Source organism: Bos indicus x Bos taurus, chromosome 29 (assembly GCF_003369695.1).
Source record: "Bos indicus x Bos taurus breed Angus x Brahman F1 hybrid chromosome 29, Bos_hybrid_MaternalHap_v2.0, whole genome shotgun sequence".
In the NCBI taxonomy this organism is placed as follows: domain Eukaryota; kingdom Metazoa; phylum Chordata; class Mammalia; order Artiodactyla; family Bovidae; genus Bos; species Bos indicus x Bos taurus.
This window is the reverse complement of record NC_040104.1, coordinates 12,693,771-12,720,375: the sequence shown is the minus strand read 5'-3', so window position 1 is coordinate 12,720,375 and position 26,605 is coordinate 12,693,771. Positions and strand designations below refer to the sequence as shown.

Here is a 26,605-nt window from a genome sequence, read left to right as displayed (position 1 = left end):
ATAACAGCTACTTGTTGCTATGCTGGAGATGTGGGAAACTGACATGAGACCAAGAGCCTTTATGACTTTCCTTGCAGTTTGATTTCAGGGGAGAAGTAGTTGACAAGGAAAGGCTGACTGGTAAGGATGAGGAAGGGAGTAATCTGAGCCAATAATCATTAGCTCTTCTGGGAGCCCAGAAAACAGAAAGAAGTACCAGCTCAGTCAGAGTTCTGGGTCAGGGTTCAGAAATAGATGTCATTTGGCTTGAATCAATATTTAGCCTTGGGGATGGCAGCCATAACCTCTAAACAGAAGATTTCCATCTCCCCAGGTGGCAAAATAATTCATACTTTTTCCAGACTCAGGAACCAAGTAAGCCCTCTCAGGGCCACTTCTTCTTAGCAGGCACACATGCATCTAGAGGTGGAATTATCATCATCGTGCCCATTGACCAGATGAGAAAACTGAGCTTAAGGGACTTGATCAAGGTCCCACAGCCAAGCACGTGAAAAGCCAAGCACAAACCCAGGGTAACAGTCCCCAAATTGTGTGTTTTTGCTCCACACCCACTGGGAGTGGTGGGTGGTGATCTGGCAACAATGCTTAGGCAGAAGCAAGCAGTATTCAGGCTTTAATTGAAGTAAGTAAGGAAAACCAGTAGAATATTCAGCTATGACTTAAATCAAATCCCTTATGATTTTATAATGGAGATGAAAAATAGATTCAAGGGATTTGGTCTGGAAGCCTGAAGATCTATGGATGGAGGTTTGTAACATTGTACGGGAGGTGGTCACCAAAACCATCGCCAAGAAAACCAAATGTGAGAAGGAAAAGGGGTTACCTGAGGAAGCCTTAAAATAGCTGAGAAAAAAAGAGAAGTGAAAGGCAAAAGAGAAAGGGAAAGATATATTAAATGGAATGCAGATTTCCAGAGACTAGCAAGGGGATATAAGTCTTCATAAGTGAACACTGCAAGAATTAGAGGAAAATAATAGAATTGTAAAGAATATAGATCACTTCAGGAAAATTGGAGCTACCAGAGGAGCACTTCATGCAAGAATGGGCACAATAAAGATCAGAAAAGTCAGAGACTTAACAGAAGCAGACGAGATTAAGAAGAGGTGGCAAGAACACACAGAAGAACTGTACAAAAACAGCCATAAACACCGGGATAGGGATGATGCTTGCATCACTCATGTAAAGCCAGATATACTGGAGTATGAAGTCAAGTGGGCCTTAGGAAGCATCACTACAAACAATGATAGGAGAGGTGATGGAATTCCAGCTGAGCTATTTAAAAATCCTAAAGAATGAGGCTGTAAAAGTGCTGCATTCAATATGTCAGCAAATTTGGAAAACTCAGCAGTGGCCACAGTGCTGGGAAAAGTCAATTTTCATTCCAATCAAAAAGAAAGGCAATTCCAAAGAATGTTCAACCTATCATGCAATTGTGCTCATCTTACTTGCTTGCAAGGTAATGTTCAAAATCCTTCAAGCTAAGCTTCAACACTGCATGAACTGAAAACTTCCTGATGTACAAACTGGTTTGAGGAACAAGAGATCAAATTGGCAACATCCATTGGATCATAGAGAAAGCAAGGGAATCCCAGAAAGCATTTCTGTCTGCTTCACTGATTATGCTAAAGCCTTTCACATAAAGGACCACAACAAACTGTGGAAGATTCTTAAGGAAATGGAAGTACCAGATCACCTTACCTGTCTCCTGAAAAGTCTGTATGTAGGTAAAAAAGCCGCAGTTAGAATCAGACACAGAACAACTGACAGATGTAAAACTGGGAAAGAAGCGTGACAAGGTGTACATTCTCACTCTGGTTATTTAACTTCTATATAGGATACATCATTAAATATGTTGGACTGCATAAATCCCAAGATGCAATAAAGATTGCTGGGAGAAATATCAACATCCACAGATATGAAGATGACACTGCCCTAATGGCAGAAAGTAGAGAGGAACTAAAGAGCCTCTTGATGAGGAGAGGAGATGCAAAAACTGGCTTAAAACTCATTCAAAACACTCTTCACAAAAATATACTCAACATTCATGGCATCCGGTCCCACCACATCATGGTATATAGATGAGGGAAACGTGGAAACAGTGGCAGATTTTATTTTCTTGGGCTCGCAAACCACAATGGACCTTGACTGCAGCCCAAAAATAAAAGACACTTGCTTCTTGGAAGGAAGAAAGGTTATGAAAAACCTGCACAGTGTATTAAAAAGCATAGACTCACTTTGCTACAGAGGTCTGTAGTGTCAAAGCTATGATTTTTCCAGTAATCATGTACAGATGAGCGATCTGAACCATGCGAAAGGGTAAAGACCAAAGAATTGAGCTTTTGAACTGCGGTGCTTGAGAAGATTCTTGAGAGTCCCTTATAAACCAAGGAGATCAAACCAGTCAATCTGAAAGCAAATCAACCTCTGACCATTGCTGTCTTAGCTGAGGAATGTACTGAGGGGTACAGATGGAAAGAAAGGACGCTTCCACTGAAAGGTGCCTAACCATAGCAGCTCCAAGCAAATAGTTTGTAGCTCCACCCCTGGAGGAAGCTCAGAAAGGCTGAAGGCTCTGTGTACCCTGGGTCCCCCGATACATGCATTGCATTCTCCCCAGCAGCATTGGAGGCCAAGGAAGTGGCATTCTGGGCCCTGGAGGAGAGATATGGCTCAGGGATCCACTGGGGCCACCACCACTTACCAAGTGGGACTGGAAAGGACAGATCAGGAATATGTGGCAGAGAGCTGGTGACTGGGGCATGGGAAAAAGAGGGAACCAACTCTTCATAAAGCACCTCACCCAAAAGTCCCCTGGAGGAGAAGCCCAGTGAGAAGTTTGTCTGAGATTGGATGATAAGAGTCTATTTCATTACAACTTATAATTCCTCTGAATGAGGAGGTGGTGGAGTTGGTGGGTTATCACAAACTTTTCTATGGCCTAGACCATCTGCCAGTTGTTATCCTTGTGGCTGCCTCTCCCCAGCTTCAGTCATGTAGTTCTGGAGGAAATTGACAATCATGTGTGTGGCTGGGTCAGGAACAAAGACCATGTAAAGCCAGTCATAAGACCCCATGTCCCTGCCAGGATGGCTGATCTAGGGCTGTACATGTGAACTGAGGTGGGTGATTCAGAGAACACCCTTGAACTCTGATGTCTGCAAACTTTTTTCCTTACTAGGTGATGCCTTCAGGATTTAAAACCCTAGGGCATGTAGCTTGAACTCCCTCACTAGGTGTAGAAGCCTTAAGGAAAAAAGTTGCCAGGCTAAGACCATCAAAGTAGACCGAAGGGAAATAGTGAGGCTGAGGGAGAATTGATGCCTGCAGATTTCTTGGATCCAGTCACTGAGATCTTTGTATTTGCTCTGATTTTTGTATCCTGGATTCCCAGAATCATTTGCATGAATCTCCCTGTTCCTTGAAGCCAGTTGGAGTAGGGCTCCTATCAATTTTGATTCAGACTTGGTTCTAGATCCTTCACACCCAGACACAAACAGAGGCAACATTTGTTTCAGCACCAATAAGAGTGAAACCCTTTATTCTTTACTGAGAATAGGGTGTACAAACCACCAAATACAGTTCACCAGCATCCTGGGCAGGAGTGCCCAAAGTGTGAGTGACTGTGTGTTAGGAGCAGCCTTACTGATTCCTGAACCACTCCAAGCATTTACACTGCTGGTGCCAGGCCAATCCTGTCATTTCCTCGATCAAAGACTGAGAAATACAGCCTCAGGAAGACGTCACCCAGTAACCAGCTCTCTGTAGATCTCCTCACTCTTTGCTCTTTAAAGGCGGTATAGCAGTAGCCTCTAGAATCCTGGGGAAGTCAGAAACAGACACCAGTCAGCATGAGCCCTTGCCGGTGACTCCCCCCCAATATCCAGACCCAGCAAAATTCTTTATTTCCCTCTTTTAGTAAGTATGAAGGGGTTTTCTCAGCAGCAGGGGATATGAGAGTTCATCCAAAACCAAAGAGGGCCAAGACATGAGGTTGTCATGTGGAAGGGTGTGGTGAGTGGAGGACTGGGAGTTGGTGAAACAGAGGAATGAAAAACAACAAAGTCCTATTGTAGAGCGTCAGGAATTATATTCAATATTCAGTGGTAAACCACATGAAAAACAATAAGAAAATAATATATTTCTATGTGTATAACTGAGTCACATTGTTGTGCAGCAGAATTTAATGCAACACTGAAGATTAGCCACACTTCAAAATAATTATTTAGAAAAGAACAAGTGTGTCCATAGTTCCCCTCACTCCCTGATTCTTTCATTCTGATTCCTGCTCCTTGTTTTCTCTCCAGAGAATGCTGGTTCTCCTCGTGCATCCCCACAATCCATACTTTATTAAAAAACTTTATTTTGTATTGGAGTATAGCTGATTAACAATATTATGAGTTTCAGGTGGACAGTAAAGGGACTCAGCCATATGTATCGAGGTATCCTTGTCCCAAAGATACCCCTTCCATCCAGGCTGTCATATAACTGAGTGGAGTTCCTTGTGCTACAAAGTAACTCTTTATTGGTTATCCATCTTAAATAGAGCAGTGCCCACAACATGTTCTTGAAGACTTAACTCAGGAACTCTGAGAAGCCTCCTTCGGCCCACACTCACCATCTTTGGCCACTCCATGCTTGGGTGGATAATGTACTCTGGCTCCCCATCTCCACTGGTCAGTCCGTAGCCCTCATCACCCCTAGTAATTCCCCAGTCCCTTAGTGCAGACCACCTTGAGATGCCATTTGCATAGAATCCAGTGCACCTTTGCCTAAACCAAGCAACCCTCAAAATGGCTCAATGAGTTTGTCATTTTAGAATTCCTGAAATTTCCTCTCTTCCTCAAAGCCTTCTTTGAGTCCATCAGCCTGCTCTGAACTCTCACAGGGAGCTGACATGAAGCCTCCACCCTGTTCCAGGGCTGAGCAGTCACTATGCACCCTTTATTCACCTTATTATCCAACCTCCCCACAGAGGGGTCGGTATCCCAACTAACAAAGGAGGTACCTGTCCAGAGTAAGGGGAAGATGCAGGCGAGACTAGGTTGAGCATGTAATTTATCATTCAAACCAGAAAAATCTTGAGAAGGGAAGGCAGACTGTTAAATTATGCTGGGATATCACACTGGGATTGTCCCCAGCCATTCTCCTTGTAACATGGCCTATTTCAGGGACTGCTAGAGCTGAATTTCATGTTCTTGCACCTACGGGTTCAGATTGAATTGAAGCTCTTTGAGGACTGAGGACCTTAGTGTTTCCCTCTCCCTGACTCCCACCATGCCATATGATGTGGCCTCTCCACATTTATTTCAGGAAGATCAATGTCCCACACAGTGATTGGTATTGTGGGAGGCACTGGCCCAGCCACAGGGCTCAGGAGCATCTGCAGTGGTGTGATGTGGCCTCCAAAGGGCACCCTCCTTCCAGCAGCAGCCCAAGGGTTCCTGCAAGCTCCAGTTTGAGAACCAACCATAAGTATTTTCCCCTCACCTTGAGGATGTAGGCTGGAGCTGGCACTGGGTAGTTGATGCCATTGATGGTGAAGATAATAGAGGGCAGAGTATTGACCACAGAACATGAAACGTAATGCTGTTAGAGAGAGAGGGTGAGAGGTTGGCCATGGTGATCCTTGTCGTGTGTGAAGACTGGGAGTGACCCTGGGGCATGACCCTTCACCTTGGAACCCCGTGGCGTGGCACCAATGAGCTTGTGTATGTTATCGATCACTCTTCCTGGGCCTTGGATAAGTGATGTCCCAGTGTCCACAAGGGCCGCGCAGCCATCAGAACAAGCAATAACCTCTCTTTTCATGGTGATGCTGAGAGACAATGGAAGAAAGCAGACATCAAGGTCACTCTGAGTCTCCTTAGCGTTGCCCCCTTCCTGATTGTCTCGTAAACAGCCCTTTGTCTCTTGCCCTCTTTTCCTTTGCTCTCAACATAGCACCTTTCCTGACATCGTCAAATGTAGTACTTGAATACACCAGGATGTTTTTTACCTTGACACAAGCTGGTCTTCCTTCCTAGAAGACTGCACTCCCCTTTGACTAGCAAATTTCTTCTTATCTTCCAGATTCCAGCTTAATTGTATTGTTTTCTGGAAGTCTTTCCCCTGGTGTTTATCAGTCTCCTGTCTTTGTCACTCTCTGTAGACCCTTCCTCATGACTGCTCCTGCTGCTGCTGCTAATTCACTTCAGTCGTGCCCGACTCTGTGTGACCTCATAAAGAGCAGCCCACCTGGCTCTGCCGTCCATGGGATTTTCTAGGCAAAGTACTTTAGTGGGTTTTCATTGCCTTCTCCTCCTCATGTCTAGCATGTACCAAAGTCACAATTCACTATGTAGGCGAGTCACTTCATGTACATCTGCCTTCTTAGATGTGAGGGAGAGTTTTATTCTCCTTACTGAGAGGGTAACAGGCAGGAAGGCCAGGGGTCTGCAAACTGAGGAAATAGCCTGCAAGTGTCAGACATTTTTATCTCTCTTAAGCGGCAGAAGGAAACAAACTAGTGATATTTTTTCCTTCTCTATATAAATTTAAAAGGAGGTGTCTCTTAAAATACTGTGTTGCCATAATGACACCTGGTTTCACCTGAAGTTAACTATGCTCAAACCTAGAGATAACCAATGCCTTTTTCTTATGGAAATGTTTATCTTAAGCTATGCTAATGTACTATACATTTACCCCAAAGTCTGTCTTCAAGTCTGTTCCTCCTTTGTCTCAGAACCTGCTTGACAAACCAGTACGTTATACTCAGATATTGTTCCCCTAATCTATGTAAATGAAACTATTTGTATGGTGATCTACCCTTCTTCAAGATTCACGTTAATCATTTTATGGCCCAGGATGAACCATTTGGTGCCAAGATTATCCCAGAATGCATCTTATGGGTGAGGGGCCTAGTGCCATTCTGAGTTTTAAGACATTCCTTTCTTTCATTAACAGACTGCTAGTGACTATGTAACATCCAGCTGAAGACTAGCAGGGGGGCACTCTTTCTGCCCCCTTCTGATGCCTATGTCAGAAGCTTTCTCTATCTCCTTTATACTTTAATAAAACTTTATTACACAAGAGCTCTGGGTGATCAAGGCTCATCTCTGGCCCGGGATTGAATTGTTCTCCTTTGGGGCCAAGAATCCCAACGTCTTTGCGTGATTCAACAACAACCTTTCATTGCCTCCCTAAAGTGCCTGACACACAGTGGATGCCCAATGCTTATCTGTTCAATGAGTGAATGAAGACTGAGAAAATAATAAGAACCCTCCAGAGAGCTGTATCTGGTGGGGAACAAATAACGGGTCACACACAGAGTGAAGATGGAGATTTGCAGGGGCAGCAGATTCTCATAGTAGGGGGAGAGAGGGGCTCCTCTGGGTGAGGGTGTCTCCCAGCACTGCTCCTGCAACCAGCTCAGACCCTGAGACCTTGGCCAGTAAATACATGACTAGCCCACAGAAACTCCAAAGGAGACGACAGATTTTGTCTGAGGGTATTACACAGAATCCTATCAATTATGCCTCTTGTCCTCAGGTCACTCCTGGATCCCACCTTCTTGATTCTTTGTTATAGACCCTGCACCACTGTGTGCCCATGAACATGAGGTGTCTTTTTTATTAGTTGCTTTCATGTCTTAATACTGCAGCCAACCTCTCTCCACTGCTGGGTAGCTGCTCCCTAAAAAGACCAGTTTTCCCCATTTTCTCAGGACTGTCCCTGTTTTTAAATTGATATTTATCTGTACTGAGAACTTCCTATGTCCTAGGTAGCCTTGGACAGTCGGTCATCTTATCATAACTCTGTTCAGGCTGGTGAAATTCTCCTTGATCCTCTGTTCACCACACTGTAGAGTCCTCTAACCATGCTCCCCACCTCAAAGGGCAGTGGGTGCAGCCCTATCCCAGCTGCACAGACCTATCTGGACCCTTTTAGGACCCTGGTCAGAGCCTTGCTCAGAAGACCGGGGATTATGAACCCATGGGTTGTTTGTGTATTTATGTGCTTGTGTGTTAATTTGTATGTGTGTTTCTATGTGTCTCTGACTAGCTATGCATGTTTTTATGTGTCTCTGTGTAGGTTTATATGTGTCTGCTTGTATGTTTCCAAGTGTCTGTGTGTCTGTCTGTGTCATTGTGGGTGGTGTATATGTCTGTGTGACTGTGTATCTGAGAATGAATTTATGTGTGTCTTCCTGTGTCCATGTACATTAGCGGGAGCATCACTTGGGCTGACCCTCAGAGGGAGAGGCTTACCGGTCTACGTGTACAATCCAGTCACCTGCTCGAATCAGTGGTACCCAGTTGAGCTCTCCCTTGTAGTAGCGGTGGTCCACCCCACCAAACATCACCACACTGCCCTCTCGCTTGTCTCTGTAGAGAGAAAAAAGTGGGGGGAGGTCCTTGGAAGACAGTAACAGCAGCACTGTCTGAGAGCTGTGCTTATCCAACTATGAACACCCTAATAAGGTCCCCATGTACAGATGCAGAAATAGTGTCTAGGAGAGATTGAGATCCAGACTGAAGTCTGTTAATGTCTCATGAGTGGCACAGAGGAGGTTAGAATCTGAATCACTTGTCTGAGCTCCATCCCCTATGTCTTCTGAAGACGCCCTGGACCTCCGGCGACCTGAGTGCTCAGACACCCCCAAAGGACATGGTGCTGAAGTGTTTTGGCTTTCCTCGTGTCCACCTTGTCATTTTTCAGGAAAATCAAGGCCTGGGAATTCTAAGGGTGTGGGTTCAGGTCACCCAGAGTTGGCTACACTGGTCTGTGACCTACACTGTCCAAAGGGCTCCACACTCAGAAGGGACCCCACCTCTGCTCTCCCTGTCTTGAAATGCCTAATATTTCTTGAACAAGGGGTCCCACACTTTTGTGTCCCACACTTTCATTACTCACTGGCTCCACAAATTGTGTAGCTGGTCCTGCCAGTAAAGCACTAATGAGGAAGGAAAGATATCCACCATCCTTCTCCTTCCTTCCTTATAAAATTCATAAGCAAATCGTATTGCTTTTTCCTCCAGCTTGTTTCCGGTTGCCTTCCATTAGCCTCCCTCATAACTCACCCCGCTAGACCAAGTTATTGGTCTTGAGCCCAGGAGTAGGGTTGTTTTCCAAAAATATTTAACTTATAAAAGCCAGTGCTGAAGGCAGGGAGGGCCCTGGGGCCATAGTTATCCTTGGTTATATTATCTCAGGATACTTCTTTATCAAGTGTTCTATAATTTTTGTGCAACTGAAATCATCTTACAGATAATGTGTAGAAAGCAATTGTCCATCTCAGACTTACTTGCTCAAGTAGAAGGCAAAAATAGGATCAGAAATGGCACCTTGATTCTTCAGCTTATCAAAGATGGGAATGGCCCCAGAGCAGGATAGATTGGGGTAGTTCAAGCCCAAGATGCCATCAAATCTTCTGCTCTCCAACCCGTATTCCGCCATGCTTAGGCCGAACGGCTGGTCAGTACTTACAAGGTTCCCAATCTGTGGGAGAGAAGCGTGTTCCCACTTACAGATATGTAAAGTGGGGCTAGGACTGGGCTGGAGTGCATTGCCATTAGATCCTCAGGGAAGAACTGAGGCTGGGCTCTGTCTTTGTTTGCCCGCAGACAGTTAGAGCAAGGTGGAAGGGGAATTTGGGTTCCATTTGAGAGACACTGTGAATTTTAAAACATCTTCCCCTCTGAAAAACACCACCTGAGTGAGTCAAATTGGCCTCGTGGCTTCTGTACAGGAGGGGCAACCAAGAGTAACACCAGGTCCTATTGGTGCCACCTTATGGACAACACAATCTAGAATAAGATAGCCTGCTCTTTGCCATCACTGTGACCTAATGACAGAAATGGACTGCATTCTCTGTAAGGTACTGTGGATTCTACATCTGTCCAGGAAGACAGAAGCCAAAAACACAATCTTGCTTGCAGGGTTCTATGAAATTACTCCTGGGGAATTCACTTTGGGGAATATGTGTATTTGTGTGAGTGAGTATGAGAGAGAAAGAGAGAGAGGGGAACTACTCAAGAATTTTGGGGGAGGCAAGCCATAGATTTATTAGATTCTCAAGGGTCCTCTAGAGTGAGAACTCATTTATCAGACCCCTTGACTTCTTAGGTCTCAAGTTTCCCACTTTGGATACCTGAAGCCCTTGACTGCACCCAGGGTCCCCAGATCAGTTTTATCCTGTCCCCAAACACCCCACAGCAACTTCAGTCCTGAAAAGCCAGCCTAACTCCACCTTTTATCGCTTGTGTGCTCTCAACAAGGCCCTTGCTGTCTGGACCTCAGTTTCCTCATAAGTCGTGTGAGCTAATCAGAGTAACTGCTTTGTGGGGTTATTGCAGAATTAAACCAGTTATCACTGGAAAGTGGTGGGAACGGTCTGTTAATATAAAAGTGGGTGCTTTTATCCCTTCTCGCTCCCAGCGAAATGAACCTTGAACTGCTCATGGGCAGAGGAACTGCAAGTCCACACCTCAATCCACTCTCTGGGTTAGCTAATTTGTTTGCTCGTGTGTCACCATGGGCACTTCAGCCCCAGAGACATGATCCTATGGATAAGATTACCAATATCTATGGAAGTTAAGCTAGGAAGGGTCCTGCCAGATGGTCCTGCATCTGTTTTGCAAGCAGTGGTCACCTCATATCCAGCCCTGACTCAGCATTTGTTACACTGTTACCCGAACTGTGTCATGCGCAACAACTCCTTTCATTCTCCCAGATCCATAGATGATCCTGAAGGTCTTAGTGGTAGGCCGGAAGGTGGAAGACTGAAAATGTCTGAACCTAACGTGTGTAGCTGCAGACACAAGAGATGAGCGTCATCAGGTGCCAAGGGTGAAAAACAGGGCGGCAGGGCAAGTGAAGGATGGTCCAGGTATGGGGTGTCTGTACTCACAACAGGCTGGACTGATGCAAAAGTCAGAGGGCACCCACAAGTCAGAAGAACCTGTGTCAAAGACAACCTGGAATTCTTGAGGGGGTGTTCCAATGGTGATGTTACCCACGTAGAGCATCTACAGGGAGAAGGAGGGAGTGGGTTAGTGCAGAACTGGCTACCCTCTATCCCCACACTGATGCCTCCCTCTGAGTGTCACATATCTCTTGAGACCACTTTCTAACCACTGTGCAGCTCACAGACTTTGGTCACAGAGGTATCTGCATTTGATATATTTTTCCTGTGCTATATTGTATGCAGGATATTGACTCTATGACCAAGCGTTGGAGTGGTATCTCCTGCATGGGAAGCCCAGAGGCATAACCACTGGGCTCCCAGGATTGCTGGACCCCCAGGGAAGTCCTGGTGCCTTCATCTGAGAAGCTCTGTAGTCTCTTCAAACCAAGCCTTAGCACCCCCTTCTCCAGGAGGTCCTACTTGATCAACCCCAGCCACTCCCTCTAAACTCAGACCACATCCAATCAACACCACAGAGGTGACCCTTTCATTTGACATGTATTTACTCATTGCCTATCTCTCAGGCTGGCATGGGCATTTTTGAAGACAAAATAAGCCCTTTTTAAATCTAAAAACAGTAAGCACTGTATTAGATTCTTATGGCCATATACAGAATACAGGTTTAGTGACTTTTTCCTACTGTCGTTCTTGCATCTGTGGAAACTGAATTCCACTACCTGGGGATTCACAATTGTTTTGCAGTTGGTTCTACCTTTTGATCAGTGATGATTCACTCTTCATCTATAACTGAGGCGCTCACTTAGTTCAGAAGGAACAATCACCCTCAAACTAATGACACATGTTTGACACAGAAATGGATATTTACCTGCCACCTGGTAATTGCCAGGCCCAGTCACAAAGACCAACAGTTGAGGATGAGAGCACCTTCTCTGGGTGGGGTCCCTGTTTTCCAGTGTCTCAGCCTCCTGCAGGAACCCCAACCCCAACATCCCACCTGGCACCTCCAGATGAGCCCCATGCTAAGCTAGAGCACCAGGGGGCGCTGTGGAGCACCATCCTCCCAAAATACTCACATCTCTGATGTTTCTCAGCGGCAGAGTAGTTAGATTTGAGCCACGAAAAGAAATATGGGACAGTCTGTAAGGATGCTCCTTCAAGAAATTGTTCAGCGTGTTTTTTCCACTGAGGGTTTTTCTCATGGTCTTCACTCTCCTTAGAGGTATTCTTTCACCGAGCATTTGACAAAGAAAACAAAGAAGATGCTACAATTAGCTGTCAGTGTTAAGGTATAACTGTCATTGTAATGGCCCTGTGTGTTTTCTAATCATTTTTATGAGGCACATTATTATCAGAATTTTATGCATATACCATGGCAAAGACATAGATTTGAATACAGGTTCTTTTCTGCAATATTAGGTAAGCCATATGACCACGTGGTGTCTCAGTGTCCCCTTCGGCAAAATGGTGGAATGTAACAATACAAACCCTCCAAATAGAATATCTTGGGGATAAGTGAAGTGATGGATATAAGGTACTTGATAAATAAGAAGTCTCAACAATGACAGCCATTAGCATTGCTGTTGCCATCCCACTCATTCCTTCTCAAAGGACCTCAAGGAAGGAAGACTCTTGTTCTCTTTTACAAGGGAGAAAATTGAAATGCAAGAGGTTTCTGAGTTGGCTGTGGTCACACTGCTTGTCAGATATAAAACAGTGTATCTTTCTTCAAGTTGAAATAGAAGAGAGAGTTTGAAAGAAGAATCCAAGATATAGGGAACAAGTACGGGAAATTCAGAGGCTTGACAAGGAAGTAAGAGTCAAATGAAAAATTAAAAGCAAACAACACAAAGAGAAATAGACTCCCAGTGACTTCCAAAGAGATGGAGAGATAAATGACAGTGATACATAGATGTAGATGTAGGCATATACACACTGAAACACTCAGGGTAAAAAGAGGGCAGTTGAACAAAATGTAGAAAAGTGCTATTCCACAGGACCACATCAATATCTGCATAGACTGTGCAATGAACAGTTTCAAGGAGTTGCATTTTCAACAGGTCATGACATGACTGGACCCCAAGTGTTGTGCAACCCAAATCTACACGAAGACCTTGGGATCCAATAGCAGTTGGATAGAAGTTCCTATAGCAAGTTACTTATCAATAAGTAAGAGTTGAACTTTAAGACTCTTAGCGAAATATTCCATTCCCTTCTAAACATGATATGTGGAAGAATAACCAGATGAAAAGAAAAATCCGAGAAAGGAATATGATGTGACATACAGTCCCCATACTTACTTGACTATGCACTCTGAGAAGGCCACCAGCCCGAGGAGCACAAGCCATTTCATGCTTCTTTCCTTGCTCCAAGTACTCAGGAAAGTTTGGGATCTTAGCATGTAGTGGTGACCGGGAGCCCTTAGTTATATATGCTCTGACCTGCCCTAGTTTTCCCCTTCAGGCCACTAAAAGATCTGGAAAAAAAAAAAAAAATACAAAGGTCTCGATAAAAACTTTACCTTCATCAGTGTCCTTGATGAATGGACTTTGAAGCTTTTCAGAATACAGAGAATTGAACTGTAATCTCTTCCTTGAATCTTGGCTGGAAAATCAAACTGATCTGCATGGACATCTAAGAAGACAGAAAACCTTGCCTACTTGGAGAAAAAACTGCTAAGAACGTCATGAAAATGGATACTAGGGGTCATGCTTAACATGCGTGGTTTCATGTCATCTTCCTAGGCACTTTGTGAGATATGCATTGCTGTCTTCATTGGCAAGGACATTGCTAGGATGATAAGTTGTCAAACGGTAAAGTGAAGACTTCAGGGACAGCCCAGGGATATACAACTTGGTTTAGGTAGTAGATATAATGGCAGACATAGGGGCACCTATGATGGCAGGCTGCATCAAAGATTTAGGGCAGAGTAGTACTTCAGTTTCATGATTTCTGTTTTGGAAGAAATGTCATATGCATTCACAAGATATTTTATATCATCCAACAACTATACAAGGAAGAACTGTGTGCTAGGCTCTGGGTTAAAGGCTTCAAAGTCAAAGTTGATCAAGACAAAAGTAGTCTTTATCTTAACAGAGCTAGAAGTCTAGTTCTCACAAACTCATGGCCCCAGGAGGCAGTAGATATGATACTAGGAGTAGGTGATCATGTTGGAATCTGGGCAGCACAGGCCTTACCTCTGGGAGCAGCCTTTCCTCCACTTCACCCATGCTGGAAAGCAGGCCAGTTGGCCATGTTTTCAAGAGAATCAGAAGTTTGGATATTTATGTACAATCTACTGATTTTAATGTTAGCAACTAATCTTATTTCCACCCCCCCCCCAAAAAAAAAATAGTGGGAACAAAATCTCCACAGCAATGTGCTGGAATCAGCCTTCAGTCTCTGCAGTTTTTTGTTTCTGGCCTAGAGTTAGGAGTGCAGTGGGGACAGAGATGAATTTAATTCTTGTTGGTTGATTTTAAAAGAGACTGAATGCATACTAAACATGTTGACTCATTGGAAAAGACATTGATATTAGGAAAGACTGAAGGCAAGAGGAGAAGCAGAAGACAGATGATGAGGTGGCTGGATAGCATCACCAAGTCGATGGACATGAGCTTGAGAAATCTCTGGGAGTTGGTGATGAAAGGGAAGCCTGGCATGTTGCAGTCTATGGCATTGCAAAGAGATGGACACAACTGAAGGACTGAACAATATACAGCCTTGACATACTCCTTTTCCTATTTGGAACCAGTCTGTTGTTCCTTGCCCGGTTCTAACTGTTGTTTCCTAACCTGCATCCAGGTTTCTCAAGAGGCAGATCAGGTGGTCTGGTATCCCCATTTCTTTCAGAATTTCCCACAGTTTATTGTGATCCACACAGTCAAAGGCTTTGGCATAGTCAATAAAGCAGAAATAGATGCTTTTCTGGAACTCTCTTGCTTTTTCGATGATCCAGTGGATGTTGGCAATTTGATCTCTGGTTCCTCTGCCTTTTCTAAAACCAGCTTGAACATCAGGAAGTTCACAGTTCACATATTGCTGAAGCCTGGCTTGGAGATTTTTGAGCATTATTTTACTAGTGCGTGAGGTGAGTGCAATTGTGTGGTAGTTTGAGCATTCTTTGGCATTACCTTTCTTTGGGATTGGAATTAAAACTGATCTTTTCCAGTCCTGTGGCCACTGCTGAGTTTCCAAATTTGCTGGCATATAGAGTTCAGCACTTTGACAGCATCATCTTTCAGGATTTGAAATAGTTCAACTGGAATTCCATCACCTCCACTAGCTTTGTTCGTACTTTCTAAGGCCCACTTGAGTTCACATTCCAGGATGTGTGGCTGTAGGTGAGTGATCACACCTTCATGTTTATCTGGGTCGTGAAGCTCTTTTTTGTACAGTTCTATGTATTCTTGCCACCTCTTCTTAATATCTTCTGCTTCTGTTAGGTCCATACCATTTCTGCCCTTCATCGAGCCCATCTTTCCATGACATGTTCCCTTGGTATCTCTAATTTTTTTGAAGAGATCTCTAGTCTTTCCCATTCTGCTGTTTTCCTCTATTATTTGCATTGATTGTGGAGGAAGGCTTTCTTATCTCTCCTTGCTATTCTTTGGAACTCTGCATTCAGATGCTTATATCTTTCCTTTTCTCCTTTGCTTTTAGGTTCTCTTATTTTCACAGGTATTCGTAAGTTCTCCTCAGACAGCCATTTTTCTTATTTGCATTTCTTTTCCATGGGGATGGTCTTGATCCCTGTTTCCTGTACAATGTCATGAACCTCCATTCATAGTTCATCCGGCACCCTGTCTATCAGATCTAGTCCCTTAAATCTATTTCTCACTTCCACTGTATAGTCTTCAAATTGTGTTTTTGCTCTATACCCACTGGGAGTGGTGGGTGGTCATCTGGCACTATTGCTTAGGCAGAAGCAAGCAATATTCAGACTTCAATTGAAGAAAGTAAGGAAAACCACTAGACCATTAAGCTATGATCTAAGCCAAATCCCTTATGATTATACAGTGGAGATGAAACATACATTCAGGGGATTTGGTCTGGTAGCCTGAAGAACTATGGATGGAGGTTTGTAACATTGTACAGGAAATGGTGACCAAAACCATCCTCAAGAAAAACAAATGTGAGAAGGCAAAGTGGTTGCCTGAGGAGGCCTTGAAAACAGTTGAGAAAATAAGAGAAGTGAACAGCAAACAAGAAAGGGAAAGATATACCCAATGAAATGCAGACTTCCAGAGAATAGCAAGGAGAGATAAGAAAGTTTTGTAAGTGGAAAGTGCAAGAATTAGAGGAAAATAATACATTGTAAAGTGTATAGATCTCTTCAGGAAAATTGGAGATACCATAGGTATACTTCATGGAAAGATGGGCACAATAAAGGACAGAAAAGTCAAAGACCTAACAGAAGCAGATGAGATTAAATAGAGGTATCAAGAATGCACAGAACTATACAAAAATGGACATAATGATCTGGATAGAGATGATTTTGGGGTCACTTATGTAAAGCCAGATAAACTAGAACATGAAGTTAAGTGGGCCTTAGGAAGCATCACTACAAGCAAAGCTAGTGGAGGTGATGGAATTCCAGCTAAGCTGTTTAAAACATCCTAAAGAATGAGGCTGTAACAGTTGCTGCATTCAATATGTCAGCAAATTTGGAAAACTCAGCAGTGGCCACAGTGCTGGAAAAGGTCAGTTTTCTTTCCAATCCAAAAGAAAGGCAATTCGAATGAATGTTCACCATATCATGCAATTGTGCTCATCTCACTTGCTAGCAGGGTAATGCTCAAAATCCTTCAAGCTAAGCTTCACAGTACATGAACTGAGAACTTTCAGATGTACAAACTGGTTTGAGGAACCAGAGATCAAATTGCCAACATCCATTGGACCATAGAGAAAGCAAGTGGATCCCAGAAAAACATCTGCATCTGCTTCACTGACTATGCTAAAGCCTTTCACATAAAGGACCACAACAAACTGAGGAAAATTCTTAAGAGAATGGGAGTATCAGATCACCTTACCTGTCTCTTGAAAGTCTGTATGTAGGCCAAAAAGTGGCAGTTAGAATCAGACACAGAACAACTAAAATATTTAAAATTGGGAAAGGAGCAAGACAAGATATACATTGTCACTCTGCTTATTGAACTTTTATGTAGGAAAGATCATTTGATCTGCTGGACTGCATAAATCCCAAGATGGAATCAAGATTGCTGGGAGAAATATCAACATCCACAGATACGAAGATGACACCACACTAATAGCAGAAAGCAAAGAACTAAAGACCAATCGATAAGGATAGGAGATGAAAAAAGCTGGCTTAAAACTTGACATTCAAAATATTACTCACAAAAAAATACTCATAATTTATGGCATCCAGTCCCACCACTTCATGGCATATAGATGAGGGAGAAGTGGAAACAGTGGCAGATTTTATTTTCTTGGGCTCCAAAATCATTATGGACCTTGACTGCAGCCACAAAATTAAAAGACACTTGCTCCTTGGAAGGAAGAAAGGCTATGAAAAACCTGGACAGTGTATTAAAAAGCAGAGACTCACTTTGGTACAGAGGTTTGAGTGTCAAAGCTATGATTTTTCCAATAATCATGTACAGATGTGAGATCTGGACCATAAGAAAGGGTGAATGCCACAGAATAGAGCTTTTCAACTGCAATGCTTGAGAAAATTCTTCAGAGTCCCTTATAAAGCAAGGAGATCAAACCAGTCAATGTGAAAGGAAATCAACCTCTGACCCCTGCTGTCTTAGCTGAGACATGCACTGAGGTGTCCAGGTGGAAAGAACTGATGCTTCCACTGCAAAAGTGCCTAACCATGGTAGCTCCAAGCAAATAGTTTGTAGCTCCACCCCTGGAGGAAGCTCAGAAAGGCTGAAGGCTCTGTGTACCCTGGGTTCCCCGATACATGCGTTGCATTCTCCCCAGCAGCATTGGAGGCCAAGGAAGTGGCATTCTGCACCCTGGAGGAGGGAGATGGCTCAGGGATCCACTGGGGCCACCACTTACCAAGTAGGACTGGAAAGGACAGAGCAGGCATATGTGGCAGAGAGCTGGTGACTGGGGTGTGGGAACAAGAGGGAACCAGCTCTGCATGAAGTACCTCACCCAAAAGTCCCCTGGAGGAGAAGTCCAGCGATAAGACCATCTGAGATGGGATGAAGAGAGTCTATTTCATTACCCCTTATAATTCCTCTGAATGAGGAGGGGGTGGAGTTGGTGGGTCCTCACGAACTCCTCCATGGCCTAGACAATCCCCCAGTCACTATCCTTGTGGCTGCCTTTCCCCAGCTTCAGTCAAGTAGTTCTGGAGGAAACTGACAATCATGTGTCCTGCTGGGTCAGTTTCAATGACCATGTAAAGCCAATCATAGGACCCCATGGCCCTGCCAGGATGGCTGATTTACAGCTGTACATGTGAACTGAGGTGGGTCATTCAGGGAACACCCGTGAACTCTAATGGCTCCAAGCTTCTTTCCTTACTAGGAGATGCCTTCAGGATATAAAACCCTAGGGCAGGTAGCTTGGGCTGCCTCACTAGGTGTGGAAGCCTTAAGGAAGAAAGTTGTCAGGCTAAGAACATCAAAGAAGAGGGAAGGGAAACACTGAGGGTGAGAAAGAGAGAACTGATGACTTACGATTTCTTGGGTCCAGTCACTGAGATCTTTGTATTTGCTCTGAGTCTTGTGTCCTAGATTCCCAGAATCATTGCAATGAGTCTCCCTTTTCCTTGAAGCCAGCTGGAGTAGGGCTCCTCTCAATTTTGATTTAGACTTGGTTCTAGATATTGCACTCGCAGACACAAACAGAGGCAACCATTTGTTTCAGCACCATTAAGAGTGAAACCCTTTATTCTTTACTGAGAATAAGGTGTGCAGACCACCAAACACAGTTCACCAGCATCCTGGGCAGCAGTGCCCTAAGTGTGAGTGAGTGTGTGTTACTAATACCTGAATCTCTCCAAGCATTTACACTGCCAGTGCCAAGCCAATCCTGTCATTTCCTTGATCAAAGACAGAAATACAGCCTCAGGAAGACGTCACCCAGGACCCAGGTCTCTGTAGATGGACTCACCTTGTTCTCTTCAAAGGTGGTATAGCAGCGGCCTCTAGAATCTTGGGGGAGTCAGAGACATGCACCAGTCAGCATGAGCCCTTACCAGTGACTTCCCCCAATATCCAGACCCAGCACAATTATTTGTTTTATTTCCCTCTTTTGGTAAGTAACAAGGGGTTTTATCAGCAGCAGGGGATATGAGAGTTCATCCAAAACCAGAGGGCCAAGACATGAGGTTGCCATGAGGAAGGGTGTGGTGAGTGGAGGACTGGGAGTTGGGAAAACAGAGGAATGAAAAACAACAAAATCCTACTGTAGAGCATAAGAAACTCTATTCAATATTCATTGATAAATTACATGGAAAAGAATAAGAAAAAATATTTTTATGTGTATAACTGAGTCACATTTTTGTGCAGGATAACTTAAAGCAACACTGAAGATTAGCCACACTTCAATATAATTTTTTTGAAAAGAACAAGTGTGTCCATAGCTCTCCTCAGTCCCTGTCTCTTTCCTTTTGACTCCTGCTCCTTGTTTTCTCTGCAGAGAATGCTGGTTCTCCTCCTGCATCCCCACAATCCGTACTTTATTAAAAAAACTTTATTTTGTATTGGAGCATAGCTAATTAACAATATTCTGAGTTTCAGGTGGATAGTAAAGTGACTCAACCATATGTATCTGCGTATCCTGGTCCCAAAGACAACCTTCTTATCCAGACTGTCATATAACTGAGCGGAGTTTGCTGTGCACCTCATTGTTGGTTATCCATCTTAAATAGAGCAGTGCCTACAGCATTTTCTTGAAGACTTAACTTAGGAACTCTGCAAAGCCTCCTTCAGCCCACACTCATCCTCTTTGGCCACTCCAGGCTTGGTTGGATAATGCACTCTTGTTCCCCATCCACACTGGTCAGTTTTTAGCCCTCATCACTGCTAGTAAGTCCCCAGTGCCCCAGTGCAGACCACCTTGAGATGCCATTTACATGGATTCCAGTGCAGTTTTGGCTAGAACCACGCACCCCCCCCCCATATGCCTCAATGAGTTTGTAGTTTTAGAATTCCTGAAATTCACTCTCTTCCTCAAAGCCTTCTTTGAGCCCATCGGCCTGCGCTGAACTCCCACTGGGAGCTGACATGAAGCCTCTACCCTGTGCAGGGGCTGAGCAGTCACTGTGCACCCTTTATTCAACTTAGGATCCAACCTCCCCACAGAGGGGTCGGGTATCCCAACTCACAAAGGAGGCACCTGGCTGGAGCAAGGTGAAGATGTAGCCTAGAACTAGAATGACCATGTAATTTATCATCCAAACCAGGAAAACCATGAGAAGGGAAGGGAGACTGTTAACTTATGCTGGGAAATCACACTGGGACTGTCCCCAGCCATTCTCCTTGTAACATGGCCTATTTCAGGGACTGCTAGTGCTGAATTTCATGCTCATGCACCTCTGAGTTCAGATTGAATTGAAGCTCTTTGAGGACTGAGGACCTTAGTGTTCCCCTCTCTCTGACTCCCACCATGCCATATGGTGTGGCCTCTCTACATTTATTTCAGGAATATCAGTGTCCCACATGGCCCTTTACTCTCAAGTGTTTGGTTTTGTGGGAGGCACTGGCTCAGCCACAAGGCTCAGCAGCATCTGCAGTGGTGTGACATGGCCTCCAGAGGTCGTGCTCCTCCCAGCAGCAGCCTAAGGGTTCCTGCAAACTCCAGTTTGAGAACCAACCCTCAGTATTGTCCCCTCACCTTGAGAATGTAGGCTTGACCTGGCATGGGGTAGTTGATGCTGTTGATGGTGAAGATAATAGAGGGCAGGGTATTGACTACAGAACATGAAATGTAGTGCTGTTAGAGAGAGAGAAAAAGAGGTTGGCCCTGGTGATCCTTGTTGTGTGTGAAGACTGGGAGTGACCCTGAGGCATGAGCCTTCACCTTGGAACCCTGAGGCGTGGCGCTGATGAACTTCTGTATGTTATGGATCAGTGTTCCTGGGCCTTCGATGAATGCTGCCCCAGTGTCAACAATGGCCTTGCAGCGTCCAGAACAAGCAATAACCTTTCTTTCAATGGAGACGGTGAGAGACAAAGGAAGAAAGCGGGCATCAAGGTCACTCTAAGTCTTCCCAGAGTTGTCCCCTTCCCGACTGTCTCCTAAACAGCCCTTCGTCTCTTGCCCTCTTTTCCTTTGCTCTCGACACAGCACCTTTCTTGACACCCTTGAATGCAGTACTTGAATATACCAGGATCTTTTGTGCTTTGACACAAGCTGGTCTTCCTTCCTAGAAGACTCCACTTCACTTTGACTAGCAAATTTCTTCTCATCTTTCAGATTCCAGCTTAATTGTATTGTTTTTGGGAAGTCTTTCCCCTGGTGTTTATCAGTCTCCTGTGTTAGTCACTCTCTGTAGATCCTTCCTCATGTCTGCAGCTGCTAACTCACTTCAGTCATGTCTGACTCAGTGTGACCTCATAGAGGGCAGCCCACCAGGCTCCGCTGTCCCTGGGATTTTCCAGGCAAGAGTCGTGGAGTGAGTTGCCATTGCCTTCTCCTCCTCATGTCTAGCATGTACCAAAGTCACAATTCACTATGTGGGCAAGTCACTTCCTGTACATCTGCCTTCTTAGATGTGAGGGCGAGTTTTATTCTCCTTGCCTCCCTAAAGTGCCTGACACACAGGGGATGCCCAATGCTTATCTGTTAAATGAGTGAATGAAGACTGAGAAAACAATAAGAAACATCAAGAGAACTGTATCTGATGGGGAACAAATAATGGGTCACACACAGAGTGAATATAGAGATTCGCAGGGGCAGCAAATTCTCATAGTAGGGGGAGAGAGGGGCTCCTTTGGGAGAGGGTGTCTCCCAGCACTGCTCCTACAACCAGCTCACGCCCTGAGACCCTGGTCAGGAAATACATGACTAGCTCTCAGAAATTCCAAAGGACAAGTCAGCTTTTGTCTGAGGGTATAACACAGAATCCTATCAATTATGCCTCTTGTCCTCGGTCACTCCTGGATTCCACCTTCCTGATTCTCTGTAATAGCCCCTGTCCCACTGTGTGTCCAAGAACTTGGCGTGTCTTTTTTTTAGTTGCTTTCACCTCTTAAGATTGCAGGAAACCTCTCTCCACTGCTTGGGTAGCTGCTCCTTAAGAAGACCAGTTTTCCCCATTTTCTCAGGACTGTCCCTGTTTTTTTAACTGACATTTATCTGTACTGAGAACTTCCTATGTCCTAGGTAGCCCTGGACAGTCGGTCATCTTATCATAACTCTGTTCAGGCTTGAGATATTCTCCCTGATCCTCTGTTCACCACACTGTAGAGTCCAGTAACCATGCTCCCCACTTCAAAGGGCACTGGGTGTTGCCTTTTCCTAGCTATACAGACCTCTCTGGTGCCTCTTAGGACCGTGGTCAGAGCCATGCTCAGAAGGCCTGGGGATTATGAATCCATGGGTTGTTTGTGTATCTATGTGCTTGTGTGTTTTTTTGTATGTGTGTTTGCATGTGTTTCTGTGTGTGCTTGTGTGTCTGGGAATAGCTATGCATGTTTTTATGTGTTGCTGTGTCTGTTTATATGTGTCTGCTTGTGTGTTCCCATGTGTCTGTGTGTCTGTTTTTGTCGTTGAAGGTGGTGTACATGTCTGTGTGAGAATGCATTTGTGTGTGTTTGCCTGTGTCTGTGTTCAGTAGTGGGAGCGTCACTTGGGCTGACCCTCAGAGGGAGAGGCTTACCAGTCCATGTGTACAATCCAGTCTCCTGCTTGGATCAATGGTACCCAGTTGAGCTCTCCATTGTAGTAGTGGTGGTCCACCCCACCAAACATCACCACACTGCCATGCCACTCATCTCTGTAGAGAGAAGTGAAAGGGGTGGTGATCCTTGGAGGACAGTAACAACAACACTGTCTGAGAGCTGTGCTGGTCCACCCATCAAGGCCCTAATGAGGTCCCCATGTACAGATGCAGAAATAGCGTCTAGGAGAGATAGAGATACAGACTGAGGCATGTTACTGTCTCATGAGTGGCACAGAGGAGGTTAGAAGCTGAATCACTTGTCTGAGCTCCACCCACTATGTCTTCTGAAGACACCCTGGACCTTCAGCGACCTGAGTGCTCAGACACCCTGAGACCACAGGGTGCTGAAGTGTTTTGGCTTTCCCTGTGTCCACCTTGTCATTTTTCAGGAAAATCAAGGCCTGTGAGTTATAAGGGTGTGGATTCAGGTCACCCAGAGTTGGCTCCACTGGCCTGTGACCTACACTGTCCAAAGGGCCCCACACTCAGAAGAGATCCCACCTCTGCTCTCCCTGTCTTGAAATGACTAATATTTCTAGAACAAGGGGTCCCACATGTTTGTTTTGTGTCCCACACTCTCATTTTTCACTGGCTGCTACAAATTGTGTAGCTGGTCCTGGGCTTCCATTGAAATGCTAACGAGGAAGGAAAGATATCCACCATCTTTCTCCTTCCTTCCTTATCAAATTCATAAGAAATCGTATTGTTTTTTTCCTCCAACTTGTTTCCTGTTGCCTTCCATTAACCTCCCTCATAACTCACCCCACCCCCCCCCCCCCCCCCCCAGACCAAGTTACTGGTCTTGAGTCCAGGATCTGGGTTGTGTTCCAATAAAATTTTATTTATAAAAGCCAGTGGTGAAGCCAGGTAGGGCCCTGGGGCCATAGTTATCCTTGGTTATATTATCTCAGGATACTTCTTTATCAAGTGTTCTATAATTTTTGTACAACTGAAAGCATCTTACAGCTAATTTGGAGAAAGGAATTGTCCCATCTCAGACTTACTTGCTCAAGTAGAAGGCAAAAACAGGCTCAGAAATGGCACCTTCATTCTTCAGCTTGTCAAAGGTGGGGCTGGTTCCAGAGAAGGATAGGTTGGGGTAGTTCAAGCCCAAGACACCATCAAATCTTCTGCCTTCAAACCCATATTCCACCATGCTTAGACCAAACGGCTGGTCAGTACTTACAAGATCCCCAGTCTGTGGGAGAGAAGAGTGTTACCACTTACAGATACGTGAAGTGGGGCTAGGACTGGGCTGGGGTGCATTGCCATTAGATCCTCAGAGAAGAATTGAGGCTGGGCTCTGTCTTTGGTTGCCCACAGACGGTTAGAGCAAGGTGGAAAGGGAATTTGGGTTCCATTTGAGAGAGGCTGTGAATTTTAAAACATCTACCCCTCTGAAAAACACCACCTGAGTGAGTCAAATTGGCCTCGTGGCTTCTGTACAGGTGGGGCAGTCAAGAGTCAGGCCAGGTCCCATTGGTGCCACCTTATGGACAAATCAATCGAGAGCAAGATAGCTTTCTCTTTGGCATTACTGTGACCTAATGACAGGAATGGACCGCATTCTCTGTAATGTACTGTGGATTCTGCATCTGTCCGGTAAGACAGAAGCCAAAAACAATCTTGCTTGCAGGGTTCTATGAAATTACTGCCTGGAGTATTCACTTTTGGGGATATGTGTATATTTCTGTGAGTGTATATGAGAGAGAAAGAGAAAGAGGGGAACTACGTGAGTATTTTGGGGGAGGCAGGCCATATGTTTAGTAGACTCTCAAGGGTCCTCTAGAGTGAGAACTCATTTATCAGGCTCCTTGACTTCTCAGGCCTCCAGTTTCCCACTCTGGATACCTGAAGCCCTTGACTGCCCCTAGGGTCCCCAGATCAGTTTTATCCAGTCCCCAAACACCCCACAGCAACTTCAGTCCTGAAAAGCCAGCCTAACTCCACCTTTTACCACATGTGTGCCTTCAGCAAGGCCCTTGCTGTCTGCACCTCAGTTTCCTCATATGTCTCATGAGTTAATCAGAGTAACTGCTTTGTGGGGTTGTTGCAGAATTAAACCAGTTATCACCTGAAAGTGGCTGGAACAGTCTGTGAATATAAAAGTGGGTGCTTTTTTTCCCATCTTCTTGCTCCCAGCAAAATGAATCTTGAACTGCTCATGGGCAGAGGAGCTGCAAGTCCACACCTCAAGCCACTCTCTGGGTTAGCTAATCCATTTGCTCATGTGTCACCATGGGCATTGCCTCCCCAAGCACAGGATCCTGTGGGTAAGATGACCAATGTCTATGGGAGTTAGGCCAGGAAGGGCCCTGCCAAATGATCCTGCATCTGTTTTGCAAGCAGGGGTCACTCCATAGCCAGTCCTGACTCAGCTTCTCTTTGCATGTTACCCGAATGGTGTCATAAACGAGAAATCCCTTCATGCTCCTAGATCCATAGGCTATCCAGAAGGTCTTTTGGGTAGGCCAGAAGGTGCAAGACTTGTAATGTCTGAACCTAAGTTGTGTAGCTGCAGAACCAAGAGATGAGTGTCATCAGGTGCCAAGGGTGGAAACAGGGTGGCAGGGCAAGTGAATGATGGTCCGGGTATGGGGAGTCTGTACTCACAACAGGAGCAAAGAGGGAGGGCACCCACAGGTCAGACGATCCTGTGTCAAAGTTAACATGGAATTCCTAAGGGGGTGTTCCAATGGTAATTTTACCCATGTAGAGCATCTACATGGAGAAGGAGGGAGTGGGTTAGAGCAGAACTGGCTACCCTCTGTTCCCACACTGATGTCTCCCTCTGGGTGTCATATATCTCGAGATCACTTCCAACCACTGTGAAGCTCACAGCCATTGATCACAGAGGTGCTTGCATTTGATTTTTTTTTTTCCTGTGCTACATTGTATGCAGGATATTGATTCTATGACCAGGCATTGAAAGGGTACCTCTTGCATTGGAAGCGCAGAGGCATAACCACTGGACCTCCAGGAATGTTGGACACCCAGGGAAGTCCTGGTGCCTTCATTTGAGAAACTCTATAGTCTCTTCAAACGCAGCCTTAGCACCCCCTTCTCCAGGCTGATGCCGCTCTTGCTAAGTCGCTTCAGTCGTGTCCGACTATATGTGACCCCAGAGACGGCAGCCCACCAGGCTCCGCCGTCCCTGGGATTATCCAGGCAAGAACACAGGAGTGGGTTGCCATTTCCTTCTCCAATGCATGAAAGTGAAAAGTGAAAGTGAAGTCGCTCAGTCATGTCTGACTCTTAGCGACCCCATGGATTGCAGCCTACCAGGCTCCTCCATCCATAGGATTTTCCAGGCAAGAGTACTGGAGTGGGTTGCCATTGCCTTCTCCACTTCTCCAGGAGGTCCTTCTTAATCAACCCCAGGTTCTAAATCTAAACTCTGACCACATTCAATCAATGCCACAAAAGTGACCCTTTAATTTGACATGTATTTACTGTTTGCCTATTTCTCAGGCTGACATGGGCATTCTTGAAGACAAATAAGCCCTTTTTCTAATCTAAAAGCAGTAAGCACTGTGTTAGATTATTATCGCCTTACATGGAATACAGGTTCAGTAACTTTTTCCTGCTGTGGTTCTTGCATCTGTGGAAACTGAATTACTCTGCCTGGGGATTCACAATTGCTTTGCAGTTGGTTCTACCTTCTGATCAGAGATGGTTCACTCTTCATCTGTAACTAGTTGACTCCCTTAGTTCAGAAGGAGCTGCTGCTGCTGCTGCTGCTGTTAAGTCGCTTCAGTGGTATCTGATTCTGTGCAACCCCATAGCCAGCAACCCACCATGCTTCACCGTCCCTGGAATTCTCCAGGCAA

The 26,605-nt window shown here is 45.0% G+C and overlaps 1 protein-coding gene across 1 annotated transcript; it reads right to left on the bottom strand.

The window, feature by feature from the left end:
- Positions 1–3,505: 3,505 nt before the first annotated feature.
- LOC113885742 (pregnancy-associated glycoprotein 1-like) lies at positions 3,506–23,857 on the bottom strand. The gene is made up of 12 exons (XM_027531354.1): positions 23,780–23,857; positions 22,713–22,829; positions 18,565–19,041; positions 13,204–13,379; positions 11,980–12,130; positions 10,889–11,006; positions 10,671–10,789; positions 9,284–9,477; positions 8,247–8,363; positions 5,674–5,815; positions 5,488–5,586; positions 3,506–3,817 (listed from the first exon to the last, which is right to left on the bottom strand). Exons 4-12 carry the CDS (start codon positions 13,302–13,304, stop codon positions 3,668–3,670), a joined length of 1,191 nt encoding a protein of 396 aa, XP_027387155.1. The 5' UTR covers positions 13,305–13,379; positions 18,565–19,041; positions 22,713–22,829; positions 23,780–23,857; the 3' UTR covers positions 3,506–3,667.
- Between the last annotated feature and the right edge of the window lie 2,748 nt (positions 23,858–26,605).

Bases quoted from the DNA above. Each gene is read 5' to 3' on its own strand.
- LOC113885742 (XM_027531354.1), bottom strand. From the start codon at position 13,304: ATGCTAAGATCCCAAACTTTCCTGAGTACTTGGAGCAAGGAAAGAAGC. The intron at 10,790-10,888 runs GTGAGTACAGAC...TTGTGTCTGCAG, and splicing joins TTGCATCAGTCCAGCCTGTT to CTACACACGTTAGGTTCAGA. The intron at 9,478-10,670 runs GTAACAGTGTAA...TCTCTCCCACAG, and splicing joins TTGCGCATGACACAGTTCGG to ATTGGGAACCTTGTAAGTAC.